At 45.1% G+C, this 14,779-nt stretch overlaps 1 protein-coding gene across 11 annotated transcripts in view; it reads left to right on the top strand.

The window, feature by feature from the left end:
• Positions 1-12,710, top strand: part of TCTN2 (tectonic family member 2) — a 29,549-nt gene extending 16,839 nt beyond the window's left edge. For 10 of the 11 annotated variants that reach the window (XM_045459675.1, XM_045459671.1, XM_045459677.1 and 7 more), the window contains 7 exons: positions 3,900-3,980; positions 4,527-4,638; positions 7,853-7,959; positions 10,824-10,983; positions 11,749-11,874; positions 12,024-12,112; positions 12,507-12,710. In XM_045459675.1, the coding sequence (XP_045315631.1) occupies positions 3,900-3,980; positions 4,527-4,638; positions 7,853-7,959; positions 10,824-10,983; positions 11,749-11,874; positions 12,024-12,112; positions 12,507-12,610 (779 nt within the window). In that variant the 3' untranslated portion in view covers positions 12,611-12,710. Of the gene's footprint in view, positions 1-3,899; positions 3,981-4,526; positions 4,639-7,852; positions 7,960-10,823; positions 10,984-11,748; positions 11,875-12,023; positions 12,113-12,506 lie in introns of those variants that run through there. The other variant, XM_045459681.1, reaches the window with a different exon arrangement.
• Positions 12,711-14,779: the final 2,069 nt, after the last annotated feature.

The raw sequence follows: 14,779 nt of genomic DNA, 5'->3' as shown, positions 1-14,779 counted from the left end.
CAGCCAGGTCACGATCTCGCGGTCCGTGAGTTCGAGCCCCGCGTCGGGCTCTGGGCTGATGGCTCAGAGCCTGGAGCCTGTTTCCGATTCTGTGTCTCCCTCTCTCTCTGCCCCTCCCCCGTTCATGCTCTGTCTCTCTCTGTCCCAAAAATAAATAAACGTTCAAAAAAAGAAAATTAAAAAAAAAAAAAAAAGAAATAAGAAGCTATAGATGGAGACGCGATGGAGTCCATGGAGAGACTTCATGGGGACTGTGAAGTTCCAGGAATGTGCATTTTGTCATTATGTGCAAATATGGCATCACTTGGTTCGTTATATATTTGTTTGCTTCTTTAATTCGCTGTTGCCTCCTTAGTGCTTAAAAACAGTAAGGAGAGGGGCACCCAGGTGGCTCAGTCGCTTAAGCGTCCGATGTCAACTCAGGTCATGATCTCATGGTTTGTGGGTTCGAGCCCCTCATCGGGCTCTGTGCTGACAGCTCAGAGCCTGGAGCCTGCTTCGGATTCTGTGTCTCCCTCTCTCTCTGCCCCTCCCCTGCTCACGCTCTGTCTCTCTCTGCCTCTCTCAAAAATAAATAAACATAAAAAATTTAAAACAGTAAGGAGAACTGCAGGTCCAATGTATCAGCTGTTAGTCATGCCCACCTGCAATGTGGCCACTTGCAATGTGGCCAGCGGCATATGTGGACATGATAATATTTGGATATATTGAGTTGAATAAAATACATTCTTCAAATTAATTTCATCTCCTTTTTCTCTCTTTTTTTTAATGGGGCTACTAGAAAAAAATTTTTAATGTCTAAAAAATTCTAAAAATATGTCATATTTAAAAATCACATATGTGGCTTGCATTGTACTTTTATTGAACAGCACTGACTTGAACCATAGTAGGTGTTCAGTAAATATATGTTGGATGGATAAACTATCATTGTTTTTAAAAAATGTGTCCCTCCTTTTACTGTTCTTAATCAGGCAGTAAGTAACCATGAAGGAACAACTTTTTTTACTTTTATTTATTGGTTATTTTTATGTATGTATGTATGTATGTTTATTTTTGAGATCAGGGGTGGGGCAGAGAGAGGGGGACAGAGGATCTGAAGCAGACTCTGTGCTGACAGCAGAGAGCCTGACGTGGGGATCGAACTCTTGAATTGTGAGATCATGACCTGAGCCGAAGTTGGACACTTAAGCGACTTGCAGATTCCCCTATTTATTTTCAAAACTTTTTTACTTTTAAATAACTTTGTAGTTTGCATGATTTTCAATATTTGTACACATTGATTTAATAATAATGCATGATCTATTTTACATATATATTGTTAAAATTATATTTATTTATTTTGAGGGAAAGAGAAAGCATGTGAGAGTGGAGGTGGAGGGCAGAGAAAGAGAGAGAATCCCAAGCAGGCTCTGTGCTGTCAGTGTGGAGCCTGATGTGTGGGTTGATCTCAGAAACTGTGAGATCATGACCTGAGCTGAAATCAGGAGTCCAACGCTTAACCGACTGAGCCACCCAAGCATCCCTATGTGTGTGTGTGTGTGTGTATGTATATATATATATATATATATATATATATATATATATGTATATATATATATATATATTTTTTTTTTGTTTTGTTTTTTGTTTTTTTTTTTTTCTTTTAAATGAGATTTTAGTGTACTTGTTAATGTGGAGTTTGGGATTTTATTGTCGGGTTTCGGGGCACCTTGGTGGCTTGGTCGGTTGAATGTCCGACTTCGGCTCAGGTTGTGATCTCGAAGTTTGTGGGTTCGAGCCCCACATCGGGCTTTGTGCTGACAGTGTGAGCCTGCTTTGAATTCTCTCTTCCTCTCTCTCTGCCCCTCCCCTGCTCATGCTCTCTCTCTCTCTCAGAAATAAACAAACATTAAAAGTAAATTAATATTGTTGGGTTTCCTAGCAGGCTGCTGGAATTTAAGGGTTTTCATTCCATGATTCAATTTCACATGATTTCTGAGAAGCACCATCAGAACATGTGAAAAATGTTGAAGCTCTTGTCAAAAAAGAATAAACTGATTATGAGCCAGAACTGATCAGTCTGTGAAATAGCTTGTGTATATATAGCACTTTCTGAGGCAGGAGGGGTTTTAGGAAGACTACACGACATGGGCCCTCTCCTCAAAGAAGTCACTGTCTCACTTGGAAAGACAGCCCGGGGTCATGGAAACAACAGAGAACAATATAAGAAAATGAATAAAGGAGCGCTGGGCTTACGCACAGGTACTCCAGAGCTTCAGGGAAGTAGAATGTTGACCGTGCCCCTAAACTCTCCATCGTTAAGGAACCGTGTTAAGTATCTAGTAGGAGCAGGTTCTGATCTCAGTGTGGGAAGAGAAGCAGAGTGAGTCAGAGTTCTGCCTGCAGCGTGTTTCTGTTGTGGGCTGTGCGGAGGAGATTGTACCTTGGAAAGCAGCCAGCGCGGGCTGAGAGCAGGGCTAGCCCCGGGGAGGCCAACGGGGCGGAAGTGAGCATGGGGGGTAGTGCACGCGGGCAGGGTCGGACAGCGGCCGGAGGGGAGGCTGCTTGTTCCCGCGTGGCGAGAGGTGACGTTGGAAGCACAAACACCACGCGTGAACCCCAGTTGCATCCCGGTTTGTAGAAACAGCCCTAAAACGTGTTTTTGGGGACTTTGGGGGAAATAGCAGTATGAACTGGATAGGATTTGATTCTAAGGAATTATTAATTTTCTCAGGAGAAATGTTGGTATCATGGTTCTGTAGAAGAATATCCTTTATTTCAGGAGATGTATGTCAGAGCTTTTAGAGGTGAAGTGTCAAGTACGCAGCTTAGTTTCAAAAGGCCTTTTGCAAAAATTAAATATGTATGCGTAAGCTTGCGTAATATAGACACGACATATACAGCTCAATATTGAGGGTCGTTGATTTTGGGTGGCGGCTACATCGGCGTCCGTGGTGTTCCTTCTGACTTTTGCGTACATATGGACGTTTTCCTAATGACAAGGTGGGAGCAGTAAGGTGGGTTAAGAGGACACGACTGGAAATAGGACCTGGAGCAGACCAGGGGGTGGAACTGATTTCCTGGAGACCCTTCTGTCGAAAGATTACTTTGGCGTCAGTCCCCTTCCAAAGCACCCGTGACAAAAGTGGTCGTGATCACTCACGAGTATTCATTACCTGGCCTGCTTGGCAGTGGATTCCTCAGTGCGAGGGGCCGGGGCTGACTCCTGCCTGCTTGTTACTTTCCAGGGTTTATTTAAAAAGTCACACAAGGGGCGCCTGGCTGGCGCAGTCGGTGAAGCGTCTGATTCATGATTTGGGCTCCAGTCATGAACTCATGGGTTCATGGGTTTGAGCCCCACATTGGGCTCTGTGCTGACAGCATGGACCCTGCTTGGGATTCTCTCTCTCCCTGTCTCTCTCTGCTCCTCCCCCACTTGTGCTGTCCTCTCTCTGTCTCAAAATGAATAAAAACAAACTTAAAAAAAAGTAAAAACAAAACAGAGGAAAGGAATGAAGATGGTATCTCTTTTCAAGTGTATTCTTTTTTTTTTTTTTAATTAAAAAAAAAAATTTTTTTTTTGAGAGAGAGAGAGGCAGAGCGGAGGGGGAGGGGGGGAGCGGGGGGATGGTGGTGGAGGGGCGAGAGAGAGGGAGACACAGAATCCGAAGCAGGCTCCAGGCTCCGAGCTGTCAGCACAGAGCCCGACGCGGGGCTCGGACTAATGAACCGTGGGATCGTGACCTGAGCCGAAGTCGGACACGTAACCGACTGAGCCACCCAGGCGCTGCTCAACTGTATTCTGACACAGCTTTTTCCGTGTGTTTCCTTGTGTTGTGTATTCCTCTTTCATACTGTTTGACAAGGTCACGCTTGCTGTATCAGATTAACTTTAGCTACTTATTATTCTGTTTGTCTAGGTTACCAACTTGGCAAGCCTGTTCGAGCTCTAAATGCCAACAGAGTGAATAACGTGACGACTCTGCACCTTTGGCAATCGGGTAATCTGGTTTGGTAATACGATTAGCCCCTCGGTAAGCTAGAACTGGAAATATTGCCATATTCTGCATCTAATCACGTAATCACCTCAAATTCCTGTTGGTTTATTTAGCGGGGGTGGGGGTGGGGGTAGGGATGGGGGAGATCATGCTTCTCCGTTTTCTCAAAATTGAACACTGTTTGCACCTGAAGAGCTAGTCATTTGTAAGAGAGACTTAAATACGGGGTTGGCTGGAGAGGCCCTTGTCGTGGTTGCCTGGAGACACGACTATAGATTTGTTCTGAACCATGGGAAACCTGTGCCTTGGTGGCACTTACCTGCTTCTGCCAGAAGGCGTTAACTCACATGTTTAGAATAAACCACTGATCCCAGTCAAGGTACAGAAATTCTCCTTTGTTCAGCTTTGAAAGGAGTAGAGTGACAATGACCTCGGTTCTCAAAAACTGGAAACTTTATTTCTACATACTGTTTTCCAAGAAAAACTTTGAAGTAACTCTTTACTTTCGTTTAGCAAAAATAGTAAGAGGACAATCTTCTTATTTTCTAGCTGGAAGGGGTTTGTGTACATCAGCAACTTTCAAACCCATTTTATTTGGAGAAAATGCACTATCTGGATGTCTTTTAGAAGTTGGGACCAGTGAAAACTGTACTCAGCTCAGGTGAGTGTATCATTGGCCAATTTTCCTGCGTTTTGAGTGCTTTGCTTAAAACGAATTCACCGCACGAACAGTAAAGACAACATGACTGTGAAAAATGACAGTACGAATAAAAAGCTTTTGTAAAATTGGTAGTGGACAGCGAATAAGTACAGTTTATTCACAATTGGTTCAAATATTGATAGAGGGGGAAATCGAGTTCTTCCCTGGGACCGAAGCCCTTTCATCCATATTTATGCAGTTGCTCTGCTCAAGTCTGTTCATCATTGGAACCCAATACTCCTAGAAGTACGAAAAGGGCAGGAGGCAAATATAATTGGGGTGATTAACATTCAAAGAATACTTGTTACGTGGTGTATAAAGAACCTTGCACTTGTCTGGGTGGCATTTGGAAAGTGTGTTAATGGATATGCAAATGCATTCTTTTTTTTTAATTGAGGTGAATATAATACAATTAATATTTTTTTTTAATTTTTTTTTAACGTTTATTTATTTTTGAGACAGAGACAGAGCATGAACGGGGGAGGGGCAGAGAGAGAGGGAGACACAGACTCAGAAGCAGGCTCCAGGCTCCGAGCCATCAGCCCAGAGCCCGATGCGGGGCTCAAACTCACGGACCGCGAGATCGTGACCTGAGCTGAAGTCGGAAGCTTAACCGACTGAGCCACCCAGGCGCCCCCAATTAATATTTTATAGTAAATAATTCAGTGACATTTGGTGCATTTATGATGTTGTGTAATCACCACCCCTATTTAGTTCCCGGACATTTTCAGCTCTGCAAAAGGAAGTCCGTGCCCACTAACCGTCGTTCCCCCTCCCCCTTCCTCCAGCCACTGGCAACCACCAATCTCTAGGGAGTTACCTCTTCTGGACATTTCATATCAATGGAATTGTACGATAGGTGACTTTTTGTGTCGGGCTTCTTTCACTCAGCTTAGTATTTTTGAGGCTCATTCATGTTGTAGCAGGTGTCAGTGCTGGGCTCCCTTCTGTGGCTGAGTCATACTCCATTGTACGGCTGCACTACATTTGTTTATCTGTTCATCTGTGAATGGACATTTGAGTTCTTTCTACCTTCTGGCTGTTGTGAATAGTGCTGCTATGAACGTTCACATACCCATTTTTGTTTGACTCCCTGCTTTCAGTTATTTTGGGCATGTAGCCAGGAGTGGAATTGCTGGGTCACAGAGTAATTCTGTGTTTAAATTTTTTGAGGAACCACTGCATTGTTTTCAGTGGCTGCGCCATTTTATATTTCTACCAGCAATGTAAGAGGGTTCCAATTTGTCCACATCCTCCCAACACTTACTATTTTCTGTTTCTTAAATAATTTTTTTAATGTTTATTTTTGAGAGAGAGAGAGGAGAGAACGAGCGTGCGCGCATGAGTGTGGGAGGGGCAGATAGAGAGGGAGACGCAGAATCCGAAGCAGGCTCCAGGCTCCTAGCTGTCAGTATAGAGCCCGATGCGGGGCTCAAACTCAAAAACTTCGAGATCATGACCTGAGCTGAAGTTGGACGCTTAACCTACGAGCCACCCAGGTGCTCCCCGATTTTCTGTTTTTTTGATAGGTGTCATCTCAGTAGGTGTGAAGAAATATCTCATTGTGGGTTTAACATTTTTTTTAATGTTTATTTATTTTTGAGAGAGAGAGAGAGAGTACTAGCGCATGTGCAGGGGAGGGGCAGAGAGAGAGGGAGACAGAGGGTCTGAAACGGGCTCTGCATTGACAGCACAGAGCCCGATAGAGGCCTCAAACTCATGAACAATGAGATCATGACCTGAACCAAAGTCTGATGCTTAACTGACTGAGCCAGCCAGGTGCCCCTCATTGTGGTTTTTATTGCATGTATCCTTATACCCATTTTGTCTGTAACACATCCCAAGTAGTGTAGTTCTTTGGGAACTACATGGGAAAAGATGGGGGAGGCCCTAGACAGGAAGTAGACTACAGGTATCACTTACCAGCAGAGGCTCTTGATTGTGGGATAGAAGGCTCTCTCCTGCAGTTTATAAGGTTTTTACCTGTCAATGACATTGCCAGAAAGGAAGGATGCTAAGTTCCAATTCTTTTTTTTAAAGAAGCTGTTTTATTTTATTTTATTTTATTTTATTTTATGTATGTATGTATGTATGTATTTATTTATTTATTAAAAAAATTTTTTTTTTCAACGTTTATTTATTTTTGGGACAGAGAGAGACAGAGCATGAACGGGGGAGGGGCAGAGAGAGAGGGAGACACAGAATCGGAAACAGGCTCCAGGCTCTGAGCCATCAGCCCAGAGCCTGACGCGGGGCTCGAACTCACGGACCGCGAGATCGTGACCTGGCTGAAGTCGGACGCTTAACCGACTGCGCCACCCAGGCGCCCCTGTATTTATTTTTTGAGAGAGAGAGGGCACAAGTGAGCAAGGGACAGAGAGAGAGAGGGAGAGAGAGAGAAATGGGGCTCACCTGTTATGGGGCTCATGTTCACCCAAAATGGGGCTCGAGCTCACCTGAAGCAAGACTCGAACTCATGCACCTGAGACCATGACCTGAGCCAAAGTCAGTTGCTTAACCGACAGCCACCCAGGCGTCCTCTAATTCTTAATCTTCACTTAATCTTGTGGCTCAAAGATCTAGCTAGATACTTAAAAGATTCTTTTTGCTATCGGATCACTATGGCCCATAAATTTATCCTGGTAACTCGATATGTGATCTACCCACCTCCCAACTTTTGTGACCACCCAATGGAGTCTATAAACTACATGATACCAACATAAGTTACTAACACTTGAAGTCCAAAGTGAAAGATTGCTTCTGTATGTCCTCCCCAAGTGGCTTAGGTCCACCAAAGAAAACAAAGACACGAGGTGCCTGGGTGGCTCAGTCAGTTAAGTGTCTGGCTTTGGCTCGGGTCATGAGCTTGCAGTTCATGAGTTCGAGCCCAGAGTCCGGCTCTGTGCTGACAGCTCAGAGCCTGGAGCCTACTTCAGATTCTGTGTCTCCCTCTCTCTCTGTCTCTTTCCTGCTTGCTCTCTTGTCTCTCTCAGAAATAAACATTAAAAAAAAAGAGAGAGAGAGAGAACAAAGACACCCATCCAGCTTTTAATGCCAGTTCCTCTGGCAGCTTTTTATTTAGGCACCCAGCAAGCACAACCTAGATACTGCCTGGAAAGGACTTCAGGATGAGACCCACCGGTCATGTGCTGAGAAATGTCTTACTCTTTTGCAGGGAGAATGCTGTTGAACTACTTGATTCATTAATACAAGCAACTCATGTTGCAATGAGAGGCAACTCCAATTACAACGATCCTAGCGATGGCTGGGTCGAAATAATACGTAAGTCAAAGCTGCATAGATGTGCAGCATGTAACTTGTTGCTATGACTACATAGTGCTAGCCCTGCATGTGTGGGAGCCCCACACGGCAGCTCTTCCTTTGCTGTGGCTCGAATGACGTTTGTTTTTAGAGGTTAATTCTCCAGCCAGCAGGCTCTTCACATCTTTTACCTCTTATTAACGATGCCCCCCCCTTTTTTTAAAGTTTATTTATTTATTTTGAGAGAGAGAGAGAGAGAGAGAGAGCACGAGCGAGCATGTGTGCTGGTGGGGGAGGGGCAGAGAGAGAGGAAGAGAGAGAATCCCAAGCAGGCTTTGTGTTCAATGCAGAGCCTGACATGGGGCTCGAACCCACGAACTGTGAGATCATGACTTGAACTGAAATCAAGAGTCAGACGCCCAACGAACTGAGCCACCCAGGCGCCCCACCATTTTTGTTTAAGAGAAAAGCCACATGAAGTTCAAACTGCCCAGTTGTTTTATGAGCTAAGTCTTTGTAAAAGGAAGTCTAAATGAGTGTTGAAGCTTTTCAGTGCATTTCAGCTTGCATTGCTGTTTTTGACCGCCAGGGATGTAGGCGGATGAGAACGGACTTTTTAGTTTATCAAAGCAATGTTGTTAACCTAAAAGAAAATAAGGTGATTGAGAACGTGATGCTGAGTGAAAGAAGCCAGACACAAACGAACACGAACTGTCTGATGCCACGTGTATGAAATGCCCAGAATGGGCAGATCTGTAGAGACAGAAAACACACTGGAGGTCGCCAGGGGCGGGGGCGGTTGGGAGGAAACGAGGAGTGACTGCTAATGGGCACAAGGTTTCTTTTGGGGGCATTACAAATGGAATTTGGCGATGGCTGTACAACTCTGTGCGTGTACCGAAAACCGCTGAATCGTACACTTTAAATGGGCGAGTTGCGTGGCATATGAATTGTGTCCCAACAGAGCCGTTAGAAAAGAAAGAAGTTAATGTGTAGCAGGTCAGGAGAGCAGGGACCACCCAGGCCGGGTAGGCAGACTCGGGCCGGGGCGTCTGCAGCGAAGGGCTAGCAGGGGATCGATCGGCCAAGGAAGTGAGGCACGTGGCACGGGCAGCAGCGGTGAGCCACACTAGCTTGCCACGGCACACCCGAGTTCAGCTGTGAATCCAATACGCGTGTCTGGCCACTGAGCTCCAGCTCGCTCTGCTTGTCAGTGCAGAAGCTCGAGGCCACGGTTTGTGGTGGCAGAACTGGAACCAAAAGCCAGGGTTCCAGCCTCTTTGCTGTCTCCGCAGCCGGCAAGTCAGGCGGCAAGTCTCTCTGACGTTGTGGGGGGGTCTTAAGTGCGTAAATGTGCTGAACAGAAAGAAAGCTTCTTCTGTTGCTCTCATTAACGGGTTGCCTTTTGGGGCCAGAGAGAGTTAACCGGCTCTGCAGTACCCGCTTTCCTAAGTCCCCTCCTGTCGCTGCGGGTGCGGCTGCGCCCCTCCCCTCTGCCTGGCCGGTGTAAGCAGCTCTCTGCGTCCTGCACGCCTTACCTTACCACCTTCGGTCGCTTCGGCTCAGCGGGCTGGAATTCGCACAAAGAACCATCCAGACACTTGCCTGTGCTCTTCTCACCCGTTGTGATTCGGTCTGGATCATTATGATCCCCGACCCCCTCCCCTCTGTAGGCGGTGAGGGATCACGTCATGTCTATGGGCTCGACGTGCCCATATCACTCTCTGACTTTGGGAGGGGTCCCGGGGGCCATGGGGCCATGCCCCATGCTCCAGCCACCAGACCCCGGGTTGGATCCTCATTTGGAAACAGAATCTTGTCAACTCCTGGGCTTTGCCACCTAGGCCGGCTGGATGGGCTGTGGACTGCCCGAGGGATGGAGGGAGGGGGTCAGGAAAGCACCTGAGAAGCGGAACGTGTGGCAGGTTTCAAGACCGAGAACCCAAGGTGGTTAGGTAAGAAAGCGGAGGTGATGGCATTTTGTTGCCTTCAAGGTGGAAGCAGTTAGCTTCTCTGTCACATGTAAGCCCAAATCAACCCTGGTCCTGGTTGATAAGCAGAAGAGAAGTGACGTTGAATGCGTGCATCGAGGAGGAGGAAACTGGATGTCATAAAAACACGGTGTCACCACCCGCCACCCCTCCTGTAATCCACCTCGCCGCTTTTCCTGAGGGCTGGTTTTCAAGATGAATGAAAGTTAATTTCCTCTTCAGTTCTATTCTCTTCCATGTGTGTTACTCTATGACAACACATTAGGAAATTGCTTCCGAACTACTTAATCCCTACTAACTAACGTTGTTAGCTGCATTTCAAATGTCGTACACAGCTTTTACAAGAGCAGTGACAGCATGTCCTTTGTCTTGTGGCATTTTACTGCAATTGCGTGGTATTTCTGCTAAAACTCTGGGGGAGCTTGGAGCTTGGGAACTGAATCAGGATTTATGGCTTTATTATGTGGGACAAGGATTTTATTATTAAGTTGAGTTTTTTCACTAAAAATTTATTTATTTGAGAGAGAGAGAGACAGAGAAAGAGGGAAAGAGAAAATCTCAAGCAAGCTCTGCACTGTCGGCACAGGGCCCGACGTTGGGGCTCGATCTCACAAACTGTGAGATCGTGACCTTGAGCCGAAATCAAGAGTCGGACACCTAACCAACTGAGCCACCCAGGCGCCCCTGTGAGTCCGGGACTTTAAGGTTCCAGTGACTGACTTTACAAGGAAAAGTTTTGAACTCAATGGATAACACAGTTATTAGAGGTGAAAGATGCAGTAATGTGATTGCTATCTAATAACGTTTCCTGTTTTCTCCCCCTGCATCATGACATTGTAGGAAAACTGTTACTAAATTATTCTTTCCAAAATGCACCGCTTAACATCTCTGTAGGCGCAGATGCCCCCGACACAGACACAGGGGCAGACCCATCGGTTAGTGTGAATGGCATCTGCACGGATATTCCTGCCCGGCTCAACGTCCGCATCCTCAGCTCAGATGCTGGTGCAGTGGAAGGGATTACTCAGCAGGAGATACTTGGCATAGAGACAAGGTTTGATTGTACCTTGGATAAGTGTCGTTTGGAGAGAGTCAGTAAAGTTGAGAGTGCTCCGAAGAATAGAGAAATGCCAATTTACAGTCTGATCGTGTATTTTCAAATTGCAAATGTTAGCCACGGGAGTATATGTATAAATGGAATATGTACCCACTGTGTGTGTAATGGTAACTTGTTCTCACAAGTATTTGTGAAGCTGTGTGTGAGGGATTCTGCGGGGTCTCTTGGGGGGACAGAGATGAGCAAGGGGTGCTTTGTGCTGAGCACAGTTGAAATCCGTGAAAGTAATAATCCACTGGGGTACATGATGGGGAGGGGGTCTCCCAAAGGGGAGTTGGGTGCGGGTGCCGGAACAAGAGCAAAGGGGGGATGCTGGATAGGCAGCAACGGCGGACGTTAACCACCAGACACACCCGGTAGTGCTCTGCTAAGAATGACGCGGTGCGTGTGCACGTGACACGTGACACGTATAAGGCGCCTTCTTACTGCGCCTTGCACTTGGAAAATCCTCCCAAATGGTTAGCTGTTGTTCTTATTCTCATATTGTTTATTACTGTAGCTGGGTGATCGGCCTATGAGGTGCTCCTCTCTCTCTGTGCTATTGGAAATTTTACATCATCCAAAGAGGGGGACAAAGCATTACTAGAATTTGAACGTTTTTAAAGAGAATCCCAATTTATATTGTTGCTGTCAGTTACCTGATGCTCTTAACAGATTAGAAACGATTGGTGGATGTGTTACCTGCAAATCTTTTCCTCTCAGGCTCTCCTTAGTGAACTGGCAGTTCCAGTGTGGGCTTACTTGTGAAGATAAGGCCGACCTTTTCCCTGTCAGTGCGTCCGTCCAGTTTATTAAGATACCTGCACAGTTACCCCGTCCACCAACAAGGTAAACCGGTTGGCAACCTAAGTTGATGTTATTAGGAAGCAGAAAAATACATACTGGAAAATAAGTTTATTTCTTTCATCAGGTTTTGATGCGTCTCATCAAAAGCGTGCTTTGTTGTACCTACTGTAATCTTCTAAAATGTTTTGTAGATTCCAGATCAATTTTACAGAGTATGACTGTAACAGAAATGAAGTGTGTTGGCCACAACTTCTATATCCTGTGACCCGGTATTATCAAGGTAGGGTAAAGCAGATTTCTGGAATGGTTATCATTATGTAATGTGGGGGAGGGGAAGAGAGAGAGGGAGAGAGAGAGAGAATCCTGAGCAGGCTCTACACTGTCGGTGCGCAGAGCCCGATTCGGGGCTTGACCTCACGAACTGTGAGATCACGACCTGAGCTGAAATCAAGGGTCAGACGCTTAACCAACTGGGCCACCCAGGTGCCCACATAATATTAAAAAAAATGTGTCACAGAAAACTTAGAACACATAGAAAAAAGTTAAAAAAAATTACCAGTAAGGTTACCACTCAGAAATTATCACTGTTATTGTTTTGGTTTACTTCTACCTAAATAATTACCAAAAAAGTTAAGAAGTAAGAATTTTGCTTCATTTCATTCATTTTTTTGCAGGGGAGCCTTATTCTCAGTGCATGGCCAAGGGCTTACTATTGGTATCGTTTTTCACGTTAGCTGTGTTCCTCAGTAGCCCCTGGGCCAGAACATGCCAAGTGTGAAATTTCAGCTACCATCTGACTTCTTGCAGACCACAGACTTCAGTGATTTGTTGTACTTCTGTGTACCTCTCTGTAAAATTATAATAAATGCGGTGCTTTATTTTTGTAGCAAATTTAAAATTGCAGAATTTAATCCACACATGTAACTATCCAGATGTGCAGAGCAATGCAGGAGAGGCGTGCATTCTCACCACCGGACCAGGCTGAGCAAAATGCATGAGAGGGTCAGCTGGGTAAATAAATATTAGAAGGTTTAGTGTATCACAGGTTTCTAAAGTCAGAGGGATTTTGGTCCAAATAGATTAGTCTTTCCTTAGAAAGTTAGTATTTTCTCTAAATTTTTATTTCTGTTGAATTGGTTAATTTCCTCTATTCTAAAGAAAGAATTAAAAATCCACAAAGCCTTAAAATGTATATATTATAAAATCTATTATTTTGTGTAAAGACACAAAATAAATTGATGAGGGAGGGGCTGAGGGAAGGAAAGTAATATTGAGAGGAGAGTAAAACAAAATCAGGAGTAAAGGTAAACCTGTGAAAATACACACCAAAGACCTTGCATATAGCTAAGGGAGACCCCTTATTTAGTCTTTAGTTTACAAAAAACCAAGTATGATTAGCTACAGGAATCATAGGTGCATGGATTTAAAATAAGCTGGTTTTCTTTTTTAAAAAAAATTTTTTTTTTCAACGTTTTTTATTTATTTTTGGGGCAGAGAGAGACAGAGCATGAACGGGGGAGGGGCAGAGAGAGAGGGAGACACAGAATCGGAAACAGGCTCCAGGCTCTGAGCCATCAGCCCAGAGCCTGACGCGGGGCTCGAACCCACGGACCGCGAGATCGTGACCTGGCTGAAGTCGGACGCTTAACCGACTGCGCCACCCAGGCACCCCTAAAATAAGCTGGTTTTCAATGAAGGACAGTTTTTCCTAGTTGAGCCTTGACAGAAATTCCTCCTGTGGCTCCTTCCATGGGGACAAATGGCATGATGCAGGGGTCACTGGGGGAAATGGATGTCTTCAACCACAGCCCTGTCGTGGCCACACAGCAAATCTCAGGAGTTTTCTTTGTGGGCCAGATAAATGTAGTCCTGTTTCATACGGACTTTGTATACTGTCCGTAAACCTAATTTTGAAAAGTGATTGTCTTCCCTTTCACACGCTGATCGAATTCCTCATGCCTCCTGACTTCCCAGACGCTTCGAATGTGTTGTTGCATTTTCCAGTATAAACCTGTGAATCTAGTTCTATTTTTTACTAATTCGTATTAAACATGTAACTAATGACATAAAAAAAAGTTTCTCCCCCAACACCACTCACTATTTATATTTCATTGAGAAATACTGGATTCCCTTCTGCTTTCCCTCTTTTTCTTTGATTTGGATCTCTGTGGTTGAAGTGATTACATCCTATAGAAGGTGTAAAAAAAATTGTCTTTTGTCAAATAAAAGGAAATGCCCACTGATCAATTAATTGTAGTGATTCAGAAAGTCTTTCTCTGGCAGTTAGTGAACTAGCTCTGGAAAATTAATGACAAATTTCCAAGTGACAGATACTCGAGCCTGATTTTGTGGGCTTTGTTACGGTGACTTTTGTAGTTAAGAGGGGAAAAGCACACTTTGGCAGAAAAATGGCATCTGAGGGACCTACTATGTGTTTTTAACTTTCACGTTTATACATTCACGTATGCAGTTGAGAAATACTTACTGAGTGGCTACTACATGCTGGGCGCTGGAGATACCAAGGCTATGTCCCTTGTCTGGTGGAGCTCACATTCTAGTGGGGGAAAACTGGCAGTAAATACAGACAAGACAATTGCAGACAGTGGTAGGTGTGATGAAGAAAATAAAACAGGATGGGGTGGAGTGGGGTGGGAGATTACCTTAACTAGGCGTCGGGGACAGCCTCAGAAGCTGGAACATTTGAGCTTAGACCCGGAGGAGCCAGCTTTGAGAGGGTGTAGGAGAGGGATGTTCTAGGAAGAGGGACGAATCAGCAAGCTCAAGCGCACCTACCTGGGATGATAGCGGAAGGCAGGGGCGGCGGAGCAAAGGGAGACCAGGGCTAGGCGATGGAGATGAGCGCTTGAGGGAATAGAGGGGTCAGATCCTGTGGGATCCTGCCGGCCATGCTAAGAAATTTGGATTTTATTTGGAAAGCAGTGGCAAA

This window comes from Leopardus geoffroyi, chromosome D3, assembly GCF_018350155.1.
Source record: "Leopardus geoffroyi isolate Oge1 chromosome D3, O.geoffroyi_Oge1_pat1.0, whole genome shotgun sequence".
Classification (NCBI taxonomy): Eukaryota; Metazoa; Chordata; class Mammalia; order Carnivora; family Felidae; genus Leopardus; species Leopardus geoffroyi.
Note: the sequence above shows the minus strand (reverse complement) of the source record. Positions and strands in the feature narration are given on the sequence as shown.